Source organism: Prionailurus bengalensis, chromosome B3, assembly GCF_016509475.1.
Source record: "Prionailurus bengalensis isolate Pbe53 chromosome B3, Fcat_Pben_1.1_paternal_pri, whole genome shotgun sequence".
Classification (NCBI taxonomy): Eukaryota; Metazoa; Chordata; class Mammalia; order Carnivora; family Felidae; genus Prionailurus; species Prionailurus bengalensis.
Window position 1 is genome coordinate 64,892,170 of NC_057355.1, and position 25,148 is coordinate 64,917,317.

Here is a 25,148-nt window from a genome sequence, read left to right on the forward strand (position 1 = left end):
TACTTAAAAAAAAAGTTATTCCCTTATAAAATCACTCCAGCTTAAATAAAATTTCATTTTAACAGAATAATACAACTATTCTGTTCAGTACATCGGTAACACTTGTAACAAAATGCAAAATTGCATTGTGACTGAAAGCATGGATTTTGGAGTAACATATTTTGGTTCAAAACCTGGTGCCTCTGATCTTGGGAATATTTTTTAACCTCTTGCAGCCTAAGTCGCTTTTTTAGTGGAAAAAAAAGGAGGATAACACTTCATTATGGAATTGAGAACTGAAAGTGGTCATTTAAAACATATTTAATAACAGGGGTACCTGGATGGTTCAGTTGGTTAAACATCTGAGCTGAAATCAACTCAAGTCATGATCTCATGGTTTGTGAGATCGAGCCCTGCCTTGGGCAAAGCCTGCTTGGGATTCTCTCACTCCCTCTCTCAAAATAAAGGACACTTAAAATAAATAAACAAACAAACATACGTGTGTGTACACACACACACACACACACACACACACACTTAACATAAAAAAACCTGTTAAACAAAAAAAGAAACACCATTTCAATTCAGATTTTGTTAGACTTTTATTTTGAATATATTTTTGAGCCAGTACTTCAAGGGATCTCTCTAAAACTGCCAATCTTAAAGCAGTTAAGAGTAGACTCAGTTTTACTATTAATACCATTTTTTTCCCCTTTAAGGACCACTGTGTGCATGGCACTATACTGATGGCCAAGGAGAAACCCTAGTTTCAATTTCTCTTATGTAGAAACTATTCTACTTACTTGTGAATATTAACTTGATTGTGAAGAATGTAAAGCACATTTCTGAAAACCTGCAAATAAGCACAGGAGACTATACTTCATAATTCATGGTAAACAGTAATTGTTGATTCTTCAAGCAAATACAACTGTAACACAGTAATCCAAAAGTTATTCTGGTGTTGAAATAAGTTATGATTTTTGAGTACTGTCCTAATTTTTAATCTAGTTCAGTATTTTGTTTATATTACAAATGAAACTCTGAAACCGAGTAGGGCACACAATAAAGCAGTAGTAGTTTTGGGTTTAAAATTTCCCATATATCATTCTGAGATTATCATTTCATCCAGATTTAGTGGTAACATGTTCCCAAACCAATAAATATATTTATATTTACTGTGTTTACCTATTTATAGGTAACAGACCATAACAAATCTGGATACAATCAAGGATGAATAAATGTCAGTAAGATGAACTATATACATGAGTTTTCAGTTAAAAATATACCTTAAAAATGATTTTTTTAAAAAAGCTCATTTCTATTGCTTTCTCTTTGAGTAATTATGATCTCTTATGTGATACTTTGATATCCTCTGGAAGAGTAAGAAAAAGTCCTTTTGTATTTCATGATAGGTTTAATCAGGTAATTAAAACAAATTCTTATGATATCATCTGATATGTCCAATTACATGGGTATGATGTAACAAAAACAGTTACAAACTTATATATGCATATTTACATTATATATCCAAACTATCAAGCTAAGCAACTATATCTAAGGAGATACATTATGACAGGAGTTAAACAAGTTTTCATTGCTTATTAGAAAGAATGCAGTCAAGCTTTTAATGGAAGTAATATACAAGTGAGGCACTTCTGAGGTCAAGAATAGAAAGCAATGACACTACATACCGGCAATGTTCACAAAAATCTATGTGTATCTTTAATACAAAGGTTTTTCAACTAGATTATTCTTGAGAAGTTTCAAAACTAGCAACTTATGCAATTTAAGGAGCTTTCAGGAACAATGGCTAACATCAGTGTATCAAAGCATATGAAAGTTTTATAACCACCTGGCTGCTAGGCAAACAGTACCTTAATACCTTAAAGCCCTTTTTTTGTTTTTTGTGGGTTTTTTTTTTTTTTTGGTTTATATAAATCACCTCAGGTTGTGGTTTCTTAATGTTTTGACTCACTGCAAAACACCTGATGGTACTATTATTACCATGGTTTATAGACCAATTTTTTTTTAAGTGCAACAATGCAAGTTTCTAGTGCTTTCCTTTATCCTTAGAAATGTGAACCTGGAGGTCAAATTAAGAATGAGAATATTTAGTGAAGGATCTGTTTTCTAGGTAAATAAAGTTTTCAAAGTTACATGTAGAAAAATGTTACACTTGCCTAATATATCTTTGGGCTAAAATTAAAAACCCAAACTTACACATATATTCTGAAGTGTAATCACAAAGCCTAAGTAAATTTCAAAAAAAAGAAACAGCCTTTGAATTGCCCATCTGGAGGAAAGTACGTGTTTCCTGTACTTTGAAGACCTACATGGATATTAGAAAACATCTCTGTGGCATTCAATCAAGGGGTTGGGGAGAAAAAAGAAAAAGAAAGACTTACCCAACATATCAGATGGCACTATACACATGAGTTGAAAGTGCATTTATATTACTTCAAAAGTTCATTTTAGGCACTGCTGAATAACCAATGAAAATAGGTAGTTTCAAGTTTTCCCCCCTAAACTTTAACCCCTGTCCCAACATCATCCCAGAGACATACACACACTCTCTGAAGTTATCATGATGAAATACAGGTGACGTTCATTATTTTCTTTAAAAAAACTCTCCCTGACTGGTAATGGGAGGAAAATTAGAATACCATTTTGGTAATGGCTTTTGCAAGTTAAAAGAATCGGCTTTGCAAATGCTTCGGCACATCCATTATGTTTGATTGCCAGTTCTGAATATCAATAAATATTTTAAGACAGGTTATGTAAGAAAAAAGTGCTTAAAATCTTTCAGTGACCAACCAGACACATTAGAGGAAAGATTCGATTTACAGTTCCTTTGAGCTATTTCTTACTCTTGTTTTCTCCCTTTGGAGGTGGCCACTGCTTAAATAGCCCTTTTTTATTGGTAGTAGTGATGAACCCTGTCAGATCCTGATTGCCACCTCAGGTCTCTGGTCTATAAATCATCCAGTAGGTGGTGCTGAAGTCCCGTATCTCCTATTTCTTCAAAAATCAAAGGATTCTCCTGTCAAGGCAGGAGAAAAATCATTTGAGAGTTATCAACTCTGAACACAACAAGCCATCAAAGTCTTTCTTATTATGCCATCCAGACGATTTCATTTTCAGTATTTACTGTTACTTGAGTTGTTCTATGAAGCCATTGCTTCTACTACCAGATTCAAAGAGAAAGGTTTCCGAGGAAAAGCCATTTGGCAGTACCAGGTCTGTAGGCAGAAGGAGAAGATGTTCCTGAACTTACCGATACACGTCAAGAATGAGAAACTTGGACTATCCTTTTTACCCCCCCACATAATGAGAATTTACTCAAGAGAATATTCCCACATAGGGATTCAGATAGCACTATATTTCGTTAGCTTTCTAGACCAGTTTGGAATCTGAGTGTGTTAACTATGAAAATCCAAGGGGAAATAAAAACCATTTCATCACCGTAGTTTTTAATGAAGAAACTTGTTTAAAATGGTAAAGGAAAAAATGGGAATGGGATGGCGAAATCTTAGCAGCAAAGTGGTTAAACAAGTTGAAAATATTAATGCACAGACATTAAAATATTAAAGCATATATGTTGCATATAAAATACAGTACAGAACCAGGAGTTGCACTATACTGATTAGTGCTTAACAGAAGAAATGATTAAAATTGTTCTTCCCAGAAGTATATACACAGTTCATTTCCACAGCATTTTCCTATATAGCCAGCAAGTTATTTTCTTCAGTTATTCACACCTTGCTCAAACCTGAATTATAAATTCAGCACTTACAAATATGAAAATTCATTCACAAGGAAAACGAGTATTTCCATTTCACCAATAAAAAGTAATTTTGAAAGTTAACAGTCTATTCTAGGAAACCAAGTTTAGCTGAAAACTTCAGGGATGAAGATCATCTGGTGTAGCAGTGTTCAAATATATAAACAGTAAAAATAAGTCTTAAAACGGCTGCTACAGTGTCATATTTTGGATTTAGTTCATCCAATTGATTTTTAGTACAAAACTAGAAATAACCTCTTCTTCATAACATCTATAGTTATCAATATATTTTTCTTCTTTTCAATGTGAAATAATACTTCAAGATGATCTATATACACAATGTTGTCAGTTCAAGCTGTCATATAAATATAAATGCTTTCTTAAAAAAAAGTATTTTACAGACAGATAGTGTTATATACATTGTTCAGTTTGATCTGGGGCAAAAGAAGAAAGTGAACACAAGCTTAAGTGTGATATGTAAAAAGAATGATACATAAATGACATTTTAAAACCTGCATAGAAATGAGCTTCAAATGGTAGTGTGATTTTAATTTCTATCACTTCTGAAACTTCAAGCCATTAAAAAAAAGGCACACTTCTCAACTCTATCCCTCTAAGGGAATGTTCTTAAAGAACCCTTTACTTTGTTAGAGTTTTAATGTAACACTTAAAAAGACCAAAAAAAACCCAAAAAAACAAACAAAAAAAAAAACGAAATGAAACCAGACAAAACAAAAAAAACCCACCAAAAACAAAACCCCAAAAACCCAGACAAATTGACCCCAACCACTTTAAACAATTTGTTGGAACATTTATCCAACTACTTTGTAAATAAAACATCCAGTAATACAATGCTCTGCAAAAGAAATAAAATTATATGTACAAGATATTTCATTCACAATGTTGGATTAAATACTTTCCTGGGATAGTTCAGTATATACTTTAACATATAATAATTTTGCTTTTAGGCCAGTTTAAATAAAATAAAATGCAACTGGGAAAAGTTACTCTTATGCAAATAATAAGCAATGAGAATTAAGTTAAAAAATTAGTAACACAGCTGAACATATTCTAGTTTAGCAGAGTTAAGTGGAGATCTTAGGAGGAAACTTTTATATTAACTATCCAGTTACACTTTTTGCCTTGTAAAACATTTGTAAATGCAATATGATTTTTTGAAGGAGGAAAACTCTGAAAGAAAACAACTTGCTGGTTGAATACCACAACAAAACAAAACAATCCCAAAACTCACTTTTTTCTATAATGTTTACTCAGTCTCTTTTTATATAAAAATAAGTGTTACGTTCCCATCAGAACATTAGACAATTACATCTGTGCTTTAAAAAAAAATTGGTCACTCAAGCCTATTAGAATATTTTTAAAGATTTTAGATTACCAGAATGTACAGATATAACTCAATATAAACTGTAGCCAAGGGAAATGAGGATGAAAATATCAAATCATTCACATGGAATAAAAACGTTATTAACTAGATGAGTAAAATATTCAAAATATAATGGAATGTGACAGTAGATATATGTACATCTACTTCAGAACTAGGAAGGGGAAGAAAAGTTTAATATGTGATAATTCGTACCTTATATTTAGTTAAATATAAACATTTGTTATTTATACATAAAACTGCTTTCAAAAAACAACTAATAAATGATTTAGTTGTACTTGTTTTACTTCTTACAATTCCCAAGTGTTAACTTTTCTTAGATTGAAATCAACTGTCCCCTAGTGCACTTTTAGTTCATGTCTTAATGAATTCAAACCTTTAAAAGTCCCATCACCTAATGCATAAATATACAAAAATGCCAAAAATTAATCCCTTTTAGTTGGATATTTTATGCTCACTTCTTATACCCAATAACCAGAAATAGTTTCCTTTTGCAGATACTCTTTACAACCTGTAACAAAACATGCCATGCACTCAAGGGAAAAAGTTAGGCATGGCTAGCATTTGTGAAATGCCAAGAACTGACAAGTTCTGCTTCCTCCACGTGTGGCCCCAATGATTACCAGGCAAGATTTCATATTGCTTGCCAAAAGTTTCCACAAATCCAAGTTAGCTAATTCCTGGAAACAAAGATTTTAAGCTCATTTTGGCACTGGATCCTTTCATCCAGCAGCTTTATGTTTCCCGCCACAGCACCCACACGCCTCACCACAACGATGGCACATTCTCAAAGGGACATAGCAGCACATACATGGTACAATGAAAGACAAAGCTACTAGGGCTAACCATCGTAAGCAGAACTTGTCATCACTAGTGTCACATGAACAGGGATCAGAAAAATCTCCCTCTGAGTCTGACATACAATGATATAACATGCTCTCTGCACAGAGCATGCAACTAACTTGATATATGCATCTTTTAATAGGGTCTGGAGCATCCTGACATTTTCCCCTGCCATTTTCTTCATGATTAAACCTTTCCTGGCAGTATACGCAGCGGGAACGTTCACCATCTTCTTTTCTTCGTTTTGACTTCTTAAATTTTAATGAGGAAGGCTGTGCCTTAAATACCACAGAGTCTTTGAGTGAACTTAACTTAGTCTCATCCCCACAAGAGTACAGATAGTCTGATTTTTTACTGTCTGGTTTAGAAAATTGAATACTGGAATCAGTATCATCTCTCTCTAAGTCATTTTTCCACATGTCAGGATGTCTGTAGTCTGCATAACGACGTATTAAGATATCTCGAGGGTTTATCCTGACAATCTCATCCTCATCTTGAAAGCTGACATGTCGGATTGATTTCAAAGGGACCTAAAAAGGAAAGAGATGAAAACTGCAGTAATAACTGTGAAGGTTAATTTTATATGTCAATTTGGCTAGGCTGCGTGCCCAAATATTTGATCAAACATTATTTTGGATGTTTATGTTTCTTGGATGAGATTAATCTTTAAATTGGTGGACTATGAGGGAAACAGATTATCTTCCAGGGCACAGGCAGACCTCACCAATTAGCTGAAGGCCTTAATAGTATAAATGCTGACCACCGCCCCCTGCCTCGCCCCGCCCAAGCAAGATGGAATTCCGCTAGCAGAATTCTGCCTTTAGATGGGGACTGCAACTCTTCCCTGGGTCTCAAGCCTGATAGCCTACCTGCATATTCTGCATATGTACCTCCACTATTGCATGAGCCAATTCCCTAAAATAAATCTCTCTGTGTATACATAACACAACTAGTTGGTTCCGTTTCTCTGGAGAACCCTGACTCATATAAATTTTAGTACCAAGAATTGGAGTGTTGTTGTTAACAAATACCTAAAAATGTGGAAATGCCTTTGGAACTGGGTAATGGGTAAAGGCTAAAAGTTTTGAGGTGTATGTTACAAAAAGCCTTGAGCAGACTGTTGGTTGAAATATGGCCGTCAAACATGCTTCTGGTGAAGGCTCAGACGGAAATGAAGAACACATTATTGGACACTGGGGAAAGGCGATCCATGTTACAAATTGGGTGAAGAATGTGAATGGATTGTACGTTAGTGTTTTGTGGAATATAGAACTTGTGAGTGATAGACTTGGATATTTAGCAGAGATTCCTAAGCAAAGTGCTGAAGGTGACTAGTTACTCCTTGCTGCTAACAGCAAAATGTAAGAGGAAAGGGATAAACTGAAATAGAAATTTTGAAGCAAAAAGGAGGCAGATCTTGAAGAGTCAGAAAATTCTCAGCTTATGGATAGTGCAAAAATTTAGAAAGCATGCAAAGGTATGCTGATCCATCACATAATAAAGAGATTATGGGTGTGATTGCCAAATCCAACCACCCATCTCAACTGAAATGCTGCCATGTTGGACTAAAGGGAAGAGAGGTAGGATGAAATGAAGAAAGGCTACTGGACATCAAGGATTTACAGGACTGGCAAATACAGCTATCTAACTGAAAACATGTGTTATCCTTTAAAAAAAGGGAAGAATGACCCCAAAGGTAAGTCTCTCTCCTCAATTCCATATGGCAAAGCCAATTCCTCAGTTGCAGTGGGCCAGGAAACCTAGAGCCTTTGGTATGAGTTTATCACACACTGCCAAGGAAATGGGGTCACCACTGTGGTAGGCGCATAGGTCAAAGCATTGAGCCAAGCCTAAGAGGATTATTTTCAAACCTTAAAATCTCACAGAATTTGCCCTGCCAGGTTTTAGACTTGCTTAGGACTCATGACTGCTTTCTTCTTTCTAAAATTTACCACTTTTCAAAAGAAGTATCTATTGTATGCCTTTTCCATCATGGTATTTTGGAAGCAGGTATTTGGGTCTTGTTTTACAGGTGTCTTGTTTTACAGGTAGAGAGGAATTCTGCCTTAGGACGAATCATACCTTGAGTCTCACCCACACTTGACTTAGACAAGATCTAGGATTTAGAATTGACGCTACAAGGGGTTCAGACTTCTGGGCTGTTGTAATGGGATGAATGTGAGGAACCAGAGTGTGCAATGTTATGGCCTGACTTGTGCACTCTCAAAATTCATATGCTGAGCCCTCAACCCCCAGTACTTCACAATGTGACTACATTTGGATACAGGGCCTTTAAAAGGTGATTACATTAAAATAGATCCTTAATTAAGGTGGGTCTTAATCCAATCTGACTGGTATCCTTCTAAGAAAGGAAATTTGGACATACAGGGAGAGGAGGCACCAGAGATGTGTGGGTGTACAAAAGACCATGTGAGGACACAGCCAAAAGGTACAGAAAGAGAAGGCTGGGAAGAAACCAAATGTGCCAACATCTTCATTTTGGACTTCCGGTTTCCAGAACTACGAGAAAATCAGTATTTGTTTTTCAAGCCACTCAGTCTGCTATTTTGTTATGATATCCCTAGCAAATGAATACAAAGACATACATGTATATAGCTTGGTTATACGAGTCACTTGAAACAAAGGACACCCACACCTACTTATTCTCACTCTCTCCTCCTCCTTTCTCCACCCTCCTTTCTGGGTAGATTATCTTCCTGAGGCCAGGGAGCAGGTTAAATCTTTCTGGGGATAAATCAAATGGTGTCTAAATCAAAATGACCTTTTCCTTTACCTATACAAGTGGGCTTCTAGTAGTCACATTTGTTTCTCCTATGCCTATGCCCAGTCCCTGGACACAGTGACCGTCTACAGGTAAGCACCTGACTCAGGTTGAGACAAACTTCCATTCTCAAGATATTTGGAACCGGGGCTAAAAAACCCTCCAGGTCTGGGCTAATGGTGGAATGATGGATACAGTCCATTAAATTAACAATACACAATTTCTCTTGGCTTTATCCAGTGATAAATACACAGTGGCAATTCCTAGAGTCAAACCAGAAATTTGGATGGAATTTAAGTAATAGTGTTCTATAAACATGCATGTAGCAAATTAACACACAAAGGATTTTCTAGTATAATTCAGCTACATGGAGAATTAAAAGGACTAAAAAATTTCACTTATGTGTTAATTAGTTGTATCCCACAATAGGAGATAAGCTAAGATTACTTACCCTATTTTGGGACTTTAGGCTTCCACATTCCTTGGATATTTGCCGTTGTACATATTCTATACTTCTGCCCTGAATGTCTAGGCCCGGATGACTGAATGTTATCTAAAATATAAACAATTTCTACTTAAGTGACCAGAGAATGTATTTCTTATTTTTAATAAAACCATACAGTGTGTATTCCAAAGTTTCATAACCTATTAGCAGTGAAGCTTTTCAAAATGGTTGTAATAAAGAGCATTATTTGAATCATCCTATTGATTATTTGAACTTAGGTCTTTCCTTATACATTTAAATTTTAATTTCAAAAGTAACACGAACTTCTGGTTTCTGGTTCTCCATGTGAGGAACTTAGTAAACGCCACTCTGTTCTAACAAGTAAACAACTGAATAGAAAAAATAGCACCAATTTGTCTCAGATCTGTAAGACAGAGGAGGACACAGTGCAAACCACCGCCCCCAATACTGGAGAGATGGGAAAATAATGGGAGTCCCAGCTCACCAGAACAAACTCATGAGCAGAATTGCTGCAGAAACGAGTGCTGAGGTGGACCTGCTCATAGTGAAGCCCCACACTTTTGGGAGTTTACCTCCCGGAGCTCAGCCGATAAATATCAGAAAAATCCCTGCATGCTTCCAGCAGGTGGAGGGGGAAAGGAACCACTTCTGAACTATGCCAGAAAACTCTCCCAAGGTCTGCCCTCAGGAGAAACTAGTTAACCAGAGCCTTACCTGCTGGGATATTATCAGAGCATATCTGACCTAGGAGAGGGGAAATAGCCAACTCTAGTCAACTCTAACCATCTAACCCAACTAAGAAGTTAGAAAAAACTGAGAAATACTGGTGGAGTTCACAGACCAGAGGCATAGGCTCATTCTAAAAGACTGAGACCTATTCATAGGACTACAGAATGCTCCCCGTCCCCCCATACCTCACCACCACATACTAAAGACCTATTTACAGCAGTTCCTTTTACCCAGTACATCATGTCCAGCTATTAGCTATAAAGAACAAAATTACCAAACATACTAAAAGACAAAAACAATCTGAAGAGATAGAACAAGCACCAGAACGAGACACAGCAGGGATTTGGAATGAGAAGACTAGGAATTTAAAACAACTATGAATAATATGCTAAAAGCTCTAATGGATAGCACGCAAGAACAAATGAGCAATACAAGCAAAGAGATAGAAATCCTAATAAGGAACCAAAAAGAAATGCTAGAGATCACAAACACTAAGAGAAATGAAGAATGCCTTTGTGGGACTTATTAGACTGGACAGGACTGAAGAAAGAATCTCTGAGCTGTATGAAATAGTAATGACTGAGAATTTACCCATATTGATGTTAGACACCAAACCACAGACCCAGGAAACTGAGAATACCAAGCAGGATAAATGCCACGCCCTCTCCCCCACTACACCTAACCATACCATTTTCAAACTATAAAAAACTCAAAGATAAGAAAAAGTCCTGAAAAATGACCAAAGGAAAAATTCCTGACTTACAGAGGGACAAAGAATCACATCTGCCCTCTTCTTGGAAATCATGCAAGCAAGAAGGCAGTGGAGTCAAAGATTTAAAGTGGTGAAAGAAACAACCTGCCAACCTAGAATGCTGTACCCTACAAAAAACCAAAATCCTTCAAAAGAGATAAAGACTTTCTCAGGCAAACAAAAACTGAAGAAATTTGTTGCCAGTAGACTTGCCTTACAAGGAATGTTATGAGGTCCTTTAGAGAGAAGGAAAATAATACAGATCAGAAACTCAGATCTACGTAGGAATAAAGGAATACTGAAGAAGGAATAAGTGAAAATAAAATAAAGTTTTAATTTTTCTTATTCTTAATTGAGCTAACAGAGAACAGTTGTTTAAAAATGGTAACAATGGGGGCGCCTGGGTGGCTCAGTCGGTTAAGCGGCCGACTTCAGCTCAGGTCATGATCTCGCGGTCCGTGAGTTTGAGCCCCGCGTCGGGCTCTGTACTGACAGCTCAGAGCCTGGAGCCTGTTTCAGATTCTGTGTCTCCCTCTCTCTGACCCTCCCCCGTTCATGCTCTGTCTCTCTCTGTCTCAAAAATAAATAAACGTTAAAAAAAAAATTAAAAAAAAAATAAAAATGGTAACAATGTATTCAATCATGTATGATTATGTGTGTGTGTGTGTGTGTGTGTGTGTGTGTATACTTACATATATAAAGGGAAATGAATGGCAATGATACAAGAGATGGGAAGGAGGAATTGGGATTATTTTGTTATTATAAGGTAATTGCAAGATCTGGAAAGTAATTTAGTGTTCTTTGAAAATGGACACAGATTAGTTGTAAAGGTATAATGCAAATCTCAGGATAACTACAAAAAAAAAGATAAAACAGACAAACAAATGTCACTTATATGCCAAAAAGGAGAGAAAACGAAACCATATAAAATGTTGAATTAAACCACAAAGACAGAAAATAAATGAAAGACATTTACAGAAACAGAGAAAAAGGGCAACAAATAGAAAACTATAAAAAATATGGTAGATATTAATTCCGCTCTATCAATAATCACTTTGAATGTTAATGCCCTAAACGCACCAATTAAACAACAGAGACTGTCAGAGAAAATAAAAAAGACCCAACTATGTGTTGTCTGTAAGAAACGTACTTACAGAGTAAAGGTAAAGAGATGGAGAAAAATATACTATGCTAACACTAATCAAAAGAAAGCCTATTTAATTAATTTCAGACACAGCTGACCTCAAAGCAAGAAAAGTTGGTGGTGATAAAGAAGGGCATTACATAATGAGAGAAGATTAATTTTCTAAGAAGACCTAGCAATCCTTAATGTGTACATGCTTAAGAACAGAGCATTATATTACACAAGGCAAAAACTGACAGAACTGCAAGGAGAAAGAGACATACTTATTTTCACAGCTGGAGACTTTAACACCCCTCTGTCAGAAATGGACAGATCCAATAGGCAGAAAATCAGTAAGGACCTGGTGGAACTCCACACCATCAATCATATGAATATAAGTGACATCTACAGACTATTTAACAACAGCAAAATATTTTCTCAAGTTCACATGAACATTAACCAAGACAGACCACATTCTGGGCCACAAAGCAGACTTCAATAAATTTAAAAGAATACAAATTATATAATGTCTGCTCTCAGACCGCAAAGGAAATAAATTAGATATCAATAATAGAAGGATAAGTGAAAAATCTCCAAATATGTGGAGATTTAACAAAACAACACTTCCAAATTAACACAGATCAAAGAAATTTTTAAAAATTAAGTATTTTGAACTAAATGGAAATGAAAATTGTAGAATAGAGTGAAGGTTGTGCTTAGGGGGAAATTTACAGCATCAAATGCATATATTAGAAAAGAAAGATCTGAAATCAATAATCTATGTTTCCACCTTAGAAAACTAGAAAAAGATTAAATCCAAACCTAGAGTTTCTAGCTAATGCAATAAGAAAAGAAAAAGAATTAAAAGGTATACAGATTGAGAAGGAAGAAATAAAACTGTCCTTGTTCACAGAAGGTATAATCATGTATGCAGAAAATCTGAAAGAATTGATAAAATAACTCCCAGAACTAAACTAATAAGCAATTATAGCAAGGTTGCAGGATACAAAATTTATACATAAAAGCCAATCACTTTCCTATATATGAACAATAAACACATGTGGAGTTTGACATTAAAAATGCAGTACCATTCATATCAGCACTCCCCAAAATGAAATACTTACGTATAAATCTAACAAAATATGTGTAAGATCTGTTATGAGGAAACTATAAAACACTGATGAACAAAATCAATAATAAATGTAGAGATATCCACATTCATGGATTGGAAGACTCAATACTGTGAAGATGTCAGTTCTTCTCAAATTAGTCTACAGATTCAATGCAGTCCCAGTTAAAACACCAGCAAGTTATTTTGTGGATACAGACAACTGATTCAAAGTTTATAGAAAGAGGCAAAAGACCCAGAAGAGCCAACACAATATTGAAGGAGAAAAAAGCTGGAGGACTGACATTACCTGACTTCAAGGTTACATTAATTAAGACAGTGTGGAATTGACAAAAGAATAGATCAGTGATACATTACAGATGACTTTGGTAAATGGCAAGGACTTTAAAATACAACACCAAAGGCACAATCCATGAAAGAAAGAACTGATAAGCTGGACTTCATTAAAATTAAAACCTTCTGCTGTGTAAGATACAGTGTCTAAAGAATGAGAAGGCAAGTCATACACTGGGAGAGAATATTTATAAAAGATATCTGATAAAGGAACGTTATCCAAAATATACAAAGAAGTCTTAAAAACCACGAGGTTTGGGGGCACCTGGGTGGCTCAGTTGGTTGAGCGTCTGACTTCGGGTCAGGTCATGATCTCATGGTTCGGGAGTTCAAGCCCTGCGTCGGACTCTATGCTGACAGCTCAGAGCCTGGAGCGTGCTTCAGATTCTGTGTCCCCCTCTCTCCGCCCCACCCCTGTTTGTGCTCTGTCTCTCTCTGTCTTTCAAAAATGAATAAACATAAAAAAATTTTTTTTAAATAAAACCAACAATAAAAATTCTCAAAAACCAATAATAATGAAACAACCCAATTTAAAAAATGAGCCAAAGATCTCAATATATTCACCATGGAAGATACACAAATGGAAAAACAGCAAATGAAAAGATGCTACATACCATAAGTCATCAAGGAAATGCAAATTAAAACAAGGAGATACCACTACACAAGTAGTAGAATGGCTAATATCGAGAACACTGACAACACTAAATCCTGAGGAGGATAGGATGCAGAGCAACAGGGAATCCTTACTGACTGCTGGTGGGAATTAAAAATGGTGCAGCTACTTTAGAAGACAATTTGGCAATCTCTTATAACACTAAACATACTCTTCCCATATGATCCAGCAATTGCACTCCTTGCTACCCAAAAGATTCAAAAACTTATATCCACGCAAAAAATTGCACACAAATGTTGTTAGCTGCTTTATTCATAAGTGCTAAACCTTGGAAGCAACCAAAATGTCCTTCTGCAGATGAACATAAAGTGTGGTATATACCCAAACAAGAGATATTAGTCAGTATTTAAAAAAAAAAAAAAAAGACAAAGAAGAACTTTACATGCATTACTACTACGTGAAGGAAACCAAAGTGAAAACAATCTGAAAAGGCTATATACTTTATGACTTTCTGATAAAGTGAACCTATAAAGGTAATAAAAATTTAAGTAACTGCCAAGAGTTGTGCTTTGGCAGGGGTGGAAGAGATATGAATAGGCAGAACGCAGAGAATTTTTAGGGCAGTAAAAAACAGAAACAAAAACAAAAACCTATGATACCATAACCGACTGAGCCACCCAGGTGCCCCCAAACCTCGTGTTTTTTAAGCTAGTGTTAGGTAACAATTCTCCATAGGTCTCATTTCTGTAGATCTAGTGAGGAAAGGCACCTTTTGCCTTTGTTTCAGACTATCTTTGCAAAGATGTACGTAAAGTGAAGCCCTTGAAAGGTAAGTGCCTTCCCTTTTTAGTTAGGTTTATTTAGTATCTACTATGACTATGACACCATCTCTTTCCCTGGCAAAGTCAGGCAAGACTTAACATCCTTTATAAACGACTTTGGGTTCCCTAAGTTCAGGGTTCCAACGCTGTAATGCAAAACCACTGAGTGTGTTTCATCCACCTGAGCAGCTCAGCACCATCTCCATGGGACTCGGAAGGCCAGGGGACCAACCCAAACATGAAGCTCATGTTACTTTATTGTGCTGTGAGTAATAATGTCCCTTGTCTCTGATCTAGCAGCCTTATGTCTTCTGGAAGCAACCAGAAGGTTGAACCTTTAGGGTAAAATCTCAGACTTTTCATATTTCTCGACAGCAAGAAAGCAGTCTAGACCTTTTGGCAAGACTGACCAGCTGTGGAGAAGGATCCATCAACCTATTCAGTCAAAAGCAATTAAACATTCAAAGCATGTAAGTACTCTCTTGAACACATACTCATGAAGCAAGCTTTGGACAACGACCTAGTATCTTATGAAGATCTATTTTATGTAGACATTGTACTAAACAAACTACCACTAGTATTACAGTCCACATGATGGCTTAAATTTTTACATTCTGATTTTTTATGTTATCATTTTTTTAAGTTTATTTATTTGAGAGAGAGAGAGAGAGAGAAGAGAGAGAGAGAGAGAAAGAGAGAGAGAGAGAGAAAGAGAGAGAGAGAGAGAAAGAGAGAGAGAGAGAGAGAGAGAGAGAGAGAGAGAGACAGAGAGAGAGAATGAGCTGGAAAGGGACAGAGAGAGAGAATTCCAAGCTAACAGTGTGGGGCCTGATGTGGGGCTTGAACTCACAAACAGTGAGATTATGACCTGAGCCAAAAATCCAGAGCTGGATGCTTAACTAACTGAGCCACTCAGGCGCCCCTACATCATTTTTCTTAAACTTGATTATTTTAGTCCGTGAAAGAGGACTCGATCTTGACAAAAAAGGTTTCTGACCAGCAAGTGTAAGGCCAGATTCTATAATATGGGAAATTCACCCTGTGAAGCCTATTGGGTGACACCCAAATGGACAAATGGTGTACCACTATACAAATGCAAGTGCACACTATTCCTCTTAAGAAACTTCCAGATTTATTAAATGCATAGCTAGTATCTGTGTAGCTTTAAAGAAGAATACCCACACCATTCTAGTTCCTAATAAACTGAGTTCACTTATTTTGACGTCAGCAAATTTATAATTAAATATCTAGTTATACAAAGTCATTAAACATCCTCCTTTTTTTCTCTAGGTCACATCAATCTTATATAAGGAAAAGTTGCAAAGCAGCTAGAATTCAGACCCTAATAGTCTGGTTCCAGAAGCCATGTTCACACTCAAAATCCCCAGGCTAAGAGTTGCCTGCCAACTGTTGTTTACTTCCCTCTCTTCAGTTACCTAGCACCATTTTGTACTTTTCTACGTGGCGACTACATTCTTTAACCACTCCACCACTATCATCATTGCATTTTGGGAGAAGGGCTCGGTTCTTTTCCCTCCCATTAGTCAAAAGAGTTCCCTCAGCCAAAAAAGATAGGCCAAATAAATTCCCAGGGTCTCGGATGATGAATATCAGTCTCTTGTAACTTTGTGTTACATTCACTAAATTTTTTCTCACTGCTCAACTATACGAAATCACTGGTCTAGTTCAGGATGTACATACATCCATTCTCTCCTCCACTGGTAAGTTTTTCTACCCATCACTCAAGATGTTGGAAGTATTTTGTATTTAAAAGTTTTAAACTGGATCTCTCCAATCTTGCTTCCTAGGATGCCTAGATGATGAGGAGGAAATATAACTCTGGACTGATTGTTCTGATTCCAAAAATCCCTGGAAAAGTTATGCAAATTGTTTTCAGCCTCTATTTTTGCCTCTTTTTAATAAAACTGGCTTAAAATTACTTTTTCCCTTCTTGTACCAATAGTTTAATAACATTTCTTGTGCATTTCTTCTAAAATTTCATAGTAAACTTAGAAAAAAACATGTATATAAACTATAGATAATGTCTATCCCCCTAATGAGGCAGCTTGCTGTAGTGACTGTTGTGAAGATTAATGAGTTATGTAAGTGCTTTAAACAGTACTCAGCATATAGTAGGGACAAGCTATGATAAGGATTAACAAGCCATACTTATTAGATGTAATGTAACATAAAGCTGCCTATTTATTATAAATGAAATATTTCCAACTTGAGCTAGAATAAAAAGGAAGAGGAGATGAGAAGATGGCAGAAGGAGGAAAAACACCATTTGTAAATAACCTGAGAATTCTAATAATTTAACAAATATTAACGTGGTGACTTTGTTCAGGTACTTAATGATTCTATGCATGAATTCCTTCATTGATAATATCTTTATTTATTTACTTATTTATTTACTGCTCAAATGAGATATTGGAATCAAAAGCATTTAGCAAAGCATCAAAAGAATATAAAATCTCAAGTCTTCTTGATTTCCTAAGACAATTACAAAGGTCAGATAAAATTATTAAACATGAAAAACATGTAACACTTTAACAAGTAATCCGAAATATTAGAATGAAAGTCACCTTCCAAAGTAAAAGCAAAATGATTCTCAGAAATTTGAGTATTGCTTTCAGTAATGATTTTATTTATGAAAAACACCAGACAGAAATACTAAAAGGTTTTAAAAAAAAAGAGTAAGACATACTAACAGGTTTCATTATCCTACTTCATATACCATGATATTAGAGGAGAAAAAATGGAGAGTATCAGTATAAACTGCAGTTGTAGGTACTGGGGAAACAGAGATAATCAAGCGTTTGACAGAACAAATTAAGACAAACACTATCAAAGAAACAAGAGTCTTCTCTTCTGAGATGGAAAAAAAAAAAACACCTAAGTAAGAGATGACAAAACCCTTGTGTTTGAAAAAATGGCCACCATGAAAGTGAAAGAAAGGAGCTATAAAATCTGAGCTGAGTGGGGAAAGTAAAACTTCAGTTACACAGGAAATATTTAAAATCCATGCTGTTACTGTGACTTGCTGAGAACAATTTTGAGTGACCCACAGTCCCTGGAGAATTAAGAAATTATAATCTTTAATTACTGTAGCCATGGAACCTTCCTTTCTTTCCCACTGGGACTGTTAACAGCATTAAAGCTTGCTAGTATTTCACCTTTATCTTACAGAGTCCGTTAGTGAGATCACAAATAAGCCAAATGTTTACGGAGAGCTTAATTCACTCAGAACAAAATGAATTAACAGGTTTATAGTGCTATCTCTGGAATTACGTTTGTCCTTAAACCAGATCAACACAACAACCCACGAGTCAGACTTATTAGCATACCCTTCTCTCCAAAAGACAACACAACATGCTCAAGAGCATATCTTTGTGTGTGCGTATGTGTGCACATACACCTGAGAACTGGCCAAGTACTGGTCCTAATCTGAGGCAAAGGCTGAAATATCAAAATGTTCTGATCTGATCTTCTGCTGGGTCTCCTCAGCTCTCTACTTGAGGAAAACATGTCTTCCTTTTCAAGGAACTCAAGATTCCAGAGGTCAGATTCCATGCCAGTTAGACTTGATGGTCTGTTTAGCATAAATAAACAACAAAACAACATGCAGTAACTATTCCCTCAGCTACATCTATTCCACATTAAAAACGAGCGGTAGGAGCAAAATTAGAAACAGTATCTTACCATTTTCCTTTTTTTTTTAACCTTTATTTATTTTTGAGACATAAAGAGACAGAGCATGAGCGGGGGAGGGGCAGAGAGAGAGGGAGACAGAATCTGAAGCAGGCTCCAGGCTCTGAGCTGTCAGCACAGAGCCCGACACGGGGCTCGAACCCACGAACTGCAAGATCATGACCTGAGGCGAAGTCAGATGCTTAACCAATTGAGCCACCCAGGCGCCCCTTACCATTATATTTTCTTAATTTTTATGTTTACACTATTTCAAATCACCATGTTTAGAAAAGGTTTTTTTCATTGTTCTTGACTTAGTTTATTCCTCTCATCTCTATACTTTTAAGATTTGAGCCCTTTTAGGGGCGCCTGGGTGGCGCAGTCGGTTAAGCGTCCGACTTCAGCCAGGTCACGATCTCGCGGTCCGTGAGTTCGAGCCCCGCGTCAGGCTCTGGGCTGATGGCTCAGAGCCTGGAGCCTGTTTCCGATTCTGTGTCTCCCTCTCTCTCTCTGCCCCTCCCCCGTTCATGCTCTGTCTCTCTCTGTCCCAAAAATAAATAAACGTTGAAAAAAAAAATCTAAAAAAATAAAAAAATAAACGTTGAAAAAAAATCTAAAAAAAAAAAAAGATTTGAGCCCTTTTAAATGATTTTAGTTCTTATTTTACTGTTTTCCTTTTTATGCTGCTTTTAACTTTTACACTTTTAATTTACTAATCCACACAAATTTTGGAAATCTGTCTTCGTACTCCATCTATTCTTCACTAGTTAAGAAATATTTACCATAATTTTAGCCTCAATTTCTCAGTTTCTGGTTCAAATTTCATCTTAAAATTTTAATTTTAATCACCTTTTAAAATACTGCTTTTATTTACTTCTCCTTGACTTTATTTTACTACTTAATTTAGCTGTCAGGACAAGACATGTCTTTTACCACCACTAAATAATCATGACAATTTACTTAATCATGATATACATCATTCAGAATATAAGAGCTTACATGTCCTAACATACAACCCCTACATTAGGCAAATCATCCACTCTGTGTCTTCTTACAGGAGTGGGCCGTGGTACTACACTGGTGATGACAGAGGTAATCACCCCAGTCTTCTCTATCTCAGATAATGGCATCATCTCTCACTCAACTACTTGCACCTCAAACTCAGAAGGCATTCCTGACTCTAATCTATTACCAAGTCTTCCTCCAGACTTTGCTCTTACCTAACAGAATTTGCGCTTACCTAACCATTTCTCATCATTTCTATTTCGTCCAAATCACCAAAATCTTTTAACTGGATGAAAACAATAACCTTCAAAATTGGTCTTAATTCCACTCATGACCACATTCCAACTGTCCATTCTCCACATAGAAGCCATAATGTTTCCAAAATGAAATGAGATCTTTATTAGAGATTAAAAGCCTTCCAACTGCTTGTCATTGAAACTAGAACAAAATTCCAACTCCTCCCAATAGCCTACACTATCCAAACCCTGCCAAGTTCTCTAACTGTAATTTGTAGTATATTACCACTTTTACTCACTGAACTAAGCTATATCAGCCTGTTTCTCTGAAATACCAAGCTGCTGCTTGGATATCCAGCCCCTCACCCCTGGATTTTCATATGGCTGTTATGTTCTATTTTGATATTATTCATATCTCCATACAAAGAGCTGCCCAGAGGATCTTCCCAATCATCTTACAGATCTGCAGAAGTCCTCTTCTGTATTCCTACTATTCTATTTCCCATTACTTTCCCATTACTTTGTTTCACAACACTATTACTACCTGAAATATTACCGGTTTAACTTATTTACTGTCTATCTCCCTCACTAGCATTTATATCCTTCATGAGGCTACAGTTCATATCGTTCTTGTTCACAGCTATTCTCAGGGCTTAGAATAGGGCCTGGCACATCATAGGTGCTCTAACATTTATCACATGCATATATGTGACATACATATCAATGTATATATGAGGGAATTATCTTCCTTAACTCTTAGAATAACACTATGGAAATAAGTTTTATTTTTGTTGATATTTATATCTGAGGAAACAGGAAGATGGAGAATTTGAGTAGTTTTATAACTGTAAGTAAAGTAAAAGGCCAGAATTTAAAACTAGATCTGCCTGTGCCTAAAGCCCAAGATCTTACCCATTGTTGTAGAAATTTCTATCCAACTTTTTCCCAATGCCCAGTGTGGTTCCATTAAGCAAATAGACCTTTTGGAAAGTGGCAAAATAACAAGTTTAGGCAGGAAATGTAAAACTCACAACTTAAAATTTACACGAGGCAGAAAGAAACATCTCATTCCTCAAAAGGTTGCCATAATTAGTATTCAGTCTCCTCCCAAACAGCCATAATTATGGTTAAACCAGGATCTGGCACATGCCTCAAAGGGAAGCCATAAGTTTATATGATAGGCTAGAACAAGAGCTCTGTCCAAAAGTGGCAATGTTAGATGGAGTGTGCACCATTTTATCTCCTCTCTGCCTAATCTGGCTGCCCATCCTGTAACCTTGGAATGGAGAGCTATATAGAATGTATAACCCTGCCCTAAGCCAAGCCAATTGGCTTCCTTCTTGTAAGAATATGGAATTGGTTAGGGACATGGGAATGCCATGTAGTCTAAAGGGCTGAGCCTGACATTGATAGTCATAATATACTACTAATCAATGAGGAAACAAATAGTCTAGACCATTGTGCAAAAGAATGAAACAAATATATAAAGAGAAACATAGACAAATGGTCATGTGGAGTATGTGTGAATAGGGTACAGGGGGAGCAGGAGTGGGGAAAGAGAGAAGCTACTTAATGCCTAGCATCTCAAAAGTCTCACCCTGTACTTATTCTTAAAAGGAATTCTGAGAAATGCCACTGAGTCATTAAAATAAAGTCCTCTTTCCTTAAATTAGTGCGAATGGATTTGTTCCTTGCAAAACCAAATGATCCTAAATTAATCAAGGTCCCAATACTGGATGTTAAGACTAGGAATAAACTGAGTCAAATATCATTTGCTTCCAAGGCGATGCTGTTAGCATTTATTCATTCTTTCATTCAACAAATGTTAACTAGATGCTCATTCTATTAAGAAACTTCTAGGTTCCTGAACATATTGTGGAACAAACAAAAAGTTACAAATAGAAAAATTAAATATATAAAGTCAGGAAGTGGTAAGTGTCATGAAAAATAAAGCAGAGTAAGGGTATAGTGATAGAAAAGTTGCTATTTTGGGGCATCTGGGTGGCTCAGTCGGTTGAGTGTCTGACTCTCGATTTTGGCTCAGGTCATGATCCCAGGGTCGTGGGATCATGCTCCATGACAGCTCCACAATCAGCACAGAGCCTGCTTAAGATTCTCCCCCTCGGGGTGCCTGGGTGGCTCAGTCAGTTGAGCGTCCAACTTCGGCTCAGGTCATGATCTCACGGTCCATGAGTTCGAGCCCCGTGTCGGGCTCTGTGCTGACAGCTCAGAGCCTGGAGCCTGTTTCAGATTCTGTGTCTCCCTCTCTCTCTGACCCTCCCCCGTTCATGCTCTGTCTCTCTCTGTCTCAAAAATGAATAAAACGTTAAAAAAAAATTAAAAAAGATTCTCCCCCTCAAAACAAAGCAAAACAAAACAAAACAGATTGCTATTTTATTTATTTAGAGCACCCAGGGAAGGGTTCACAAAAGAGGTGACAACGTGAGGAGCAAACTCTGAAGATCTAGGGGGAAAGTGTTCTAGACAAATAGAAGAGCAAATGCAATGCAAATTTCTTCCCGAACAAGCTGCAGATTTGAGATCCTCAGGTTACACTAGAATTCTTAAATGAGAATCAGGGTAGGCTTCAGGCATAGCCACTATGCCACTGGTTACTAATACATCTTATAAACAGCTATCAAGAAGAATAAATATTTTAAAACATTAAAAAAAATCACTTTGATTGGCTTTTGATTTTGTACACATATAATGGGTATAGTTTAAGCCACAGGAGTCCAGAGAGAAACAGTTACAAATGCTTATTTAAGAATGAAAGCATCTGTTCATATCACTAAAAAAAATGGGGTCAAGAATGGTCTTCTGACAGATTTAATAACATTTGTGAGTGGCATAAAAATAGGGTTCTATCCTATAACTAAGGTTTCATTTTCAGATCAAGCTGGAACAATTAGAAGAATGTATACGGAGTACCCAAAGGAAACACTTTTCTCTGAGTTGATTTAGGAGTACATTATTAGTATCTGAGGTTAAGCTACAAGAAATAACTCTATGAAACTCATCAGTGTATTTGCCACAGGTATGTTTGCTCAGGACTATTTTTCGTAGTATCTCTCATCTGAGAAGTTCTATGTAGAGTAATGATAGGGAAACATATGCTTCCCAAGAGGATAAAATGCCTTTTCCTTCAGATAATGAAAATGTAACTAACACATTTTTCCTTTTCAACTTTGTCATCAAAAAATGTAGTAAAATTTATGGTTCAATTAAATCATATTTGCCTAGATTTCTGTTGTTTATTTTGTCTGGTAAAGGCACATGGTCTTAAAGTCCTTCTCTAGTACATCCAATTTCTATACATACGAATAACACACTGAAAAATATTTAATGGTCTCACCTGACTGGCTTGACTTTGTAAGTAGACTCTTCTGGCATCCAGACCTTCAAAGGCAGAAGGTCTTGAGATTCTATAAGGCTCACTGGTAACAACTGTCTCTTGCTGGAAAAGATGATCTTTCACTAGAGAACTGGAAGTATCTTCTTCAGTTGCCTAATGGGAAATAATCCCCCAAATTCATTAGTTGCCAAAATATGAAAAACAAACTAAGAAATTTTCACTCTAGCAAGTATTTAGAAAATCTTACGTACCACCACCATCACTATAAATGGCAATTCCCCAAACTAAAACAATGATTTCTTATAGAAAATAACTTAGGAAGACCTAGAAGCCTAACTATGCCATGAGAGAGAGAGAGAGAGAGAGAGAGAGAATCAATTAAAACAAAGCTTTGGGGCGCCTGGGTGGCGCAGTCGGTTAAGCGTCCGACTTCAGCCAGGTCACGATCTCGCGGTCCGTGAGTTCGAGCCCCGCGTCGGGCTCTGGGCTGATGGCTCAGAGCCTGGAGCCTGCTTCCGATTCTGTCTCCCTCTCTCTCTGCCCCTCCCCCGTTCATGCTCTGTCTCTCTCTGTCCCAAAAATAAATAAACGTTGGAAAAAAAAATTTAAAAAAAAAAAAAAAAAAATTAAAACAAAGCTTTTAATAAGTAATAAACATACAAAGAAAATGAAGAAATTGTTACAGTGAAGATACAAATCAATAAAAGTGTTATTTTGCAAGTGAAAAAAGCATGTACCAAGGACTATCCTGTGTTGTATGATACAGCGGATCAAAAGAAAACAACATCCCATGACCTTATTGAATGAATGAAAGAATTAATTAGCCCGAACTTGCTGATTATCTACAAAGACTCAAATCATGCACATGAGACTTAGGTAGGGGATATGCTCAATGAGAGTCTATAATAACAGGCTTTTAAAATTTTAGAAAAAATAATTTGTTTCTTTTTTAAAGAAATGAGACAACTATTTGCCATTACTTTCCCTGTTATTGTATAATTATTTGAAAAGATTGTGACAGCCAAATAAAAATGACAGAAACACTTTCATTGGGTTAATCTAAAACAATTCAGAGTAATCACTATAGGGCTAATAATCTTAAAGGTATAAACCTTTAAAAGATTTTTCTAAAAAAAAAAAGATTTAAAAATTTAGTGCTCTAAAATTAGGCAGTAAAATTCATAAAATATCTATGATATTTTAGTTTATAAATGCACATTCTAGTCCTTACTCTGGAACAAAGTAGCCTTGTGACATTTAATGTCTATGGAACTTCGTTTTCTCAATTACCAAATACTTCTAATACTTCTGCTATTTTATCATATGGATTGTCAAGGATTTAATGAGATAATATATGTGAAAGTGTTCTGAAAACTAAAAGCTATTCTTTTATCAGGGAGTAAGCAAGTAAACTTTTAAAAATGTATTTGAAGGGCACCTGGGTAGCTCATTTGGTTAAGTGTCCAACTTCAGCTGAGTTTGAGTCCCACATTGAGCTCTGAGTTGACAGATCCTCTGTCTCTCTCAAAAATAAATACGTATTAAATACAGATACACACACACACTATATCTATATAGATAGATATATATGTATATATATACACACACACACATATATACATGTATATACATATATATACACACACACATATATACATGTATATACGTATATACATGTATATATGTGTGTGTGTGTGTGTGTGTATATATATATATATATATATATAAAAGAATGTACTGCCACTTAAAACTAAGTATGCCAAACCCAGTTAATGGTTCTTTTTAGCTAACTTTCATTATAGTTGTCCCAATGTGTTATGACAGTTAATGCTAAATTAATTATTGGAAAGGAGCTGGCTAAATAGTAGCCAGCAAACATTCTATCAAAATGCACGATCAAAACTGGAAACAGTAAAAAAAAAAAAAAAATCAAGTAATATATTTATTACATGTTCCAGGCAGTTCTGAAAATAAATGATCCAAAAAATTCTCCTAAATTGTAAGCAAAATGAATAGAAGAAAATAAAGGGGTCGGGAGAAGGCTTAAAGGGCCTAAGTTGGAAACTTGTCTCATCCAACCAAGGTATGAAATGTAAGCAACTAACTTCCC

General features: G+C 36.1%; 1 protein-coding gene across 2 annotated transcripts in view; it reads right to left on the reverse strand.

Moving 5' to 3' along the window:
- Positions 1-562: 562 nt before the first annotated feature.
- The window catches only part of SPRED1 (sprouty related EVH1 domain containing 1), a 141,269-nt gene continuing 116,683 nt past the window's right edge, over positions 563-25,148 (reverse strand). The window contains exons 5-7 of one of the 2 annotated variants that reach the window (XM_043555689.1): positions 23,039-23,191; positions 9,239-9,340; positions 563-6,535 (exon numbers count right to left, since the gene is read on the reverse strand). In XM_043555689.1, coding sequence (XP_043411624.1) covers positions 5,885-6,535; positions 9,239-9,340; positions 23,039-23,191 — 906 coding nt within the window. In that variant the 3' untranslated portion in view covers positions 563-5,884. The remainder of the gene's footprint in view (positions 6,536-9,238; positions 9,341-23,038; positions 23,192-25,148) is intronic. The other variant, XM_043555690.1, reaches the window with a different exon arrangement.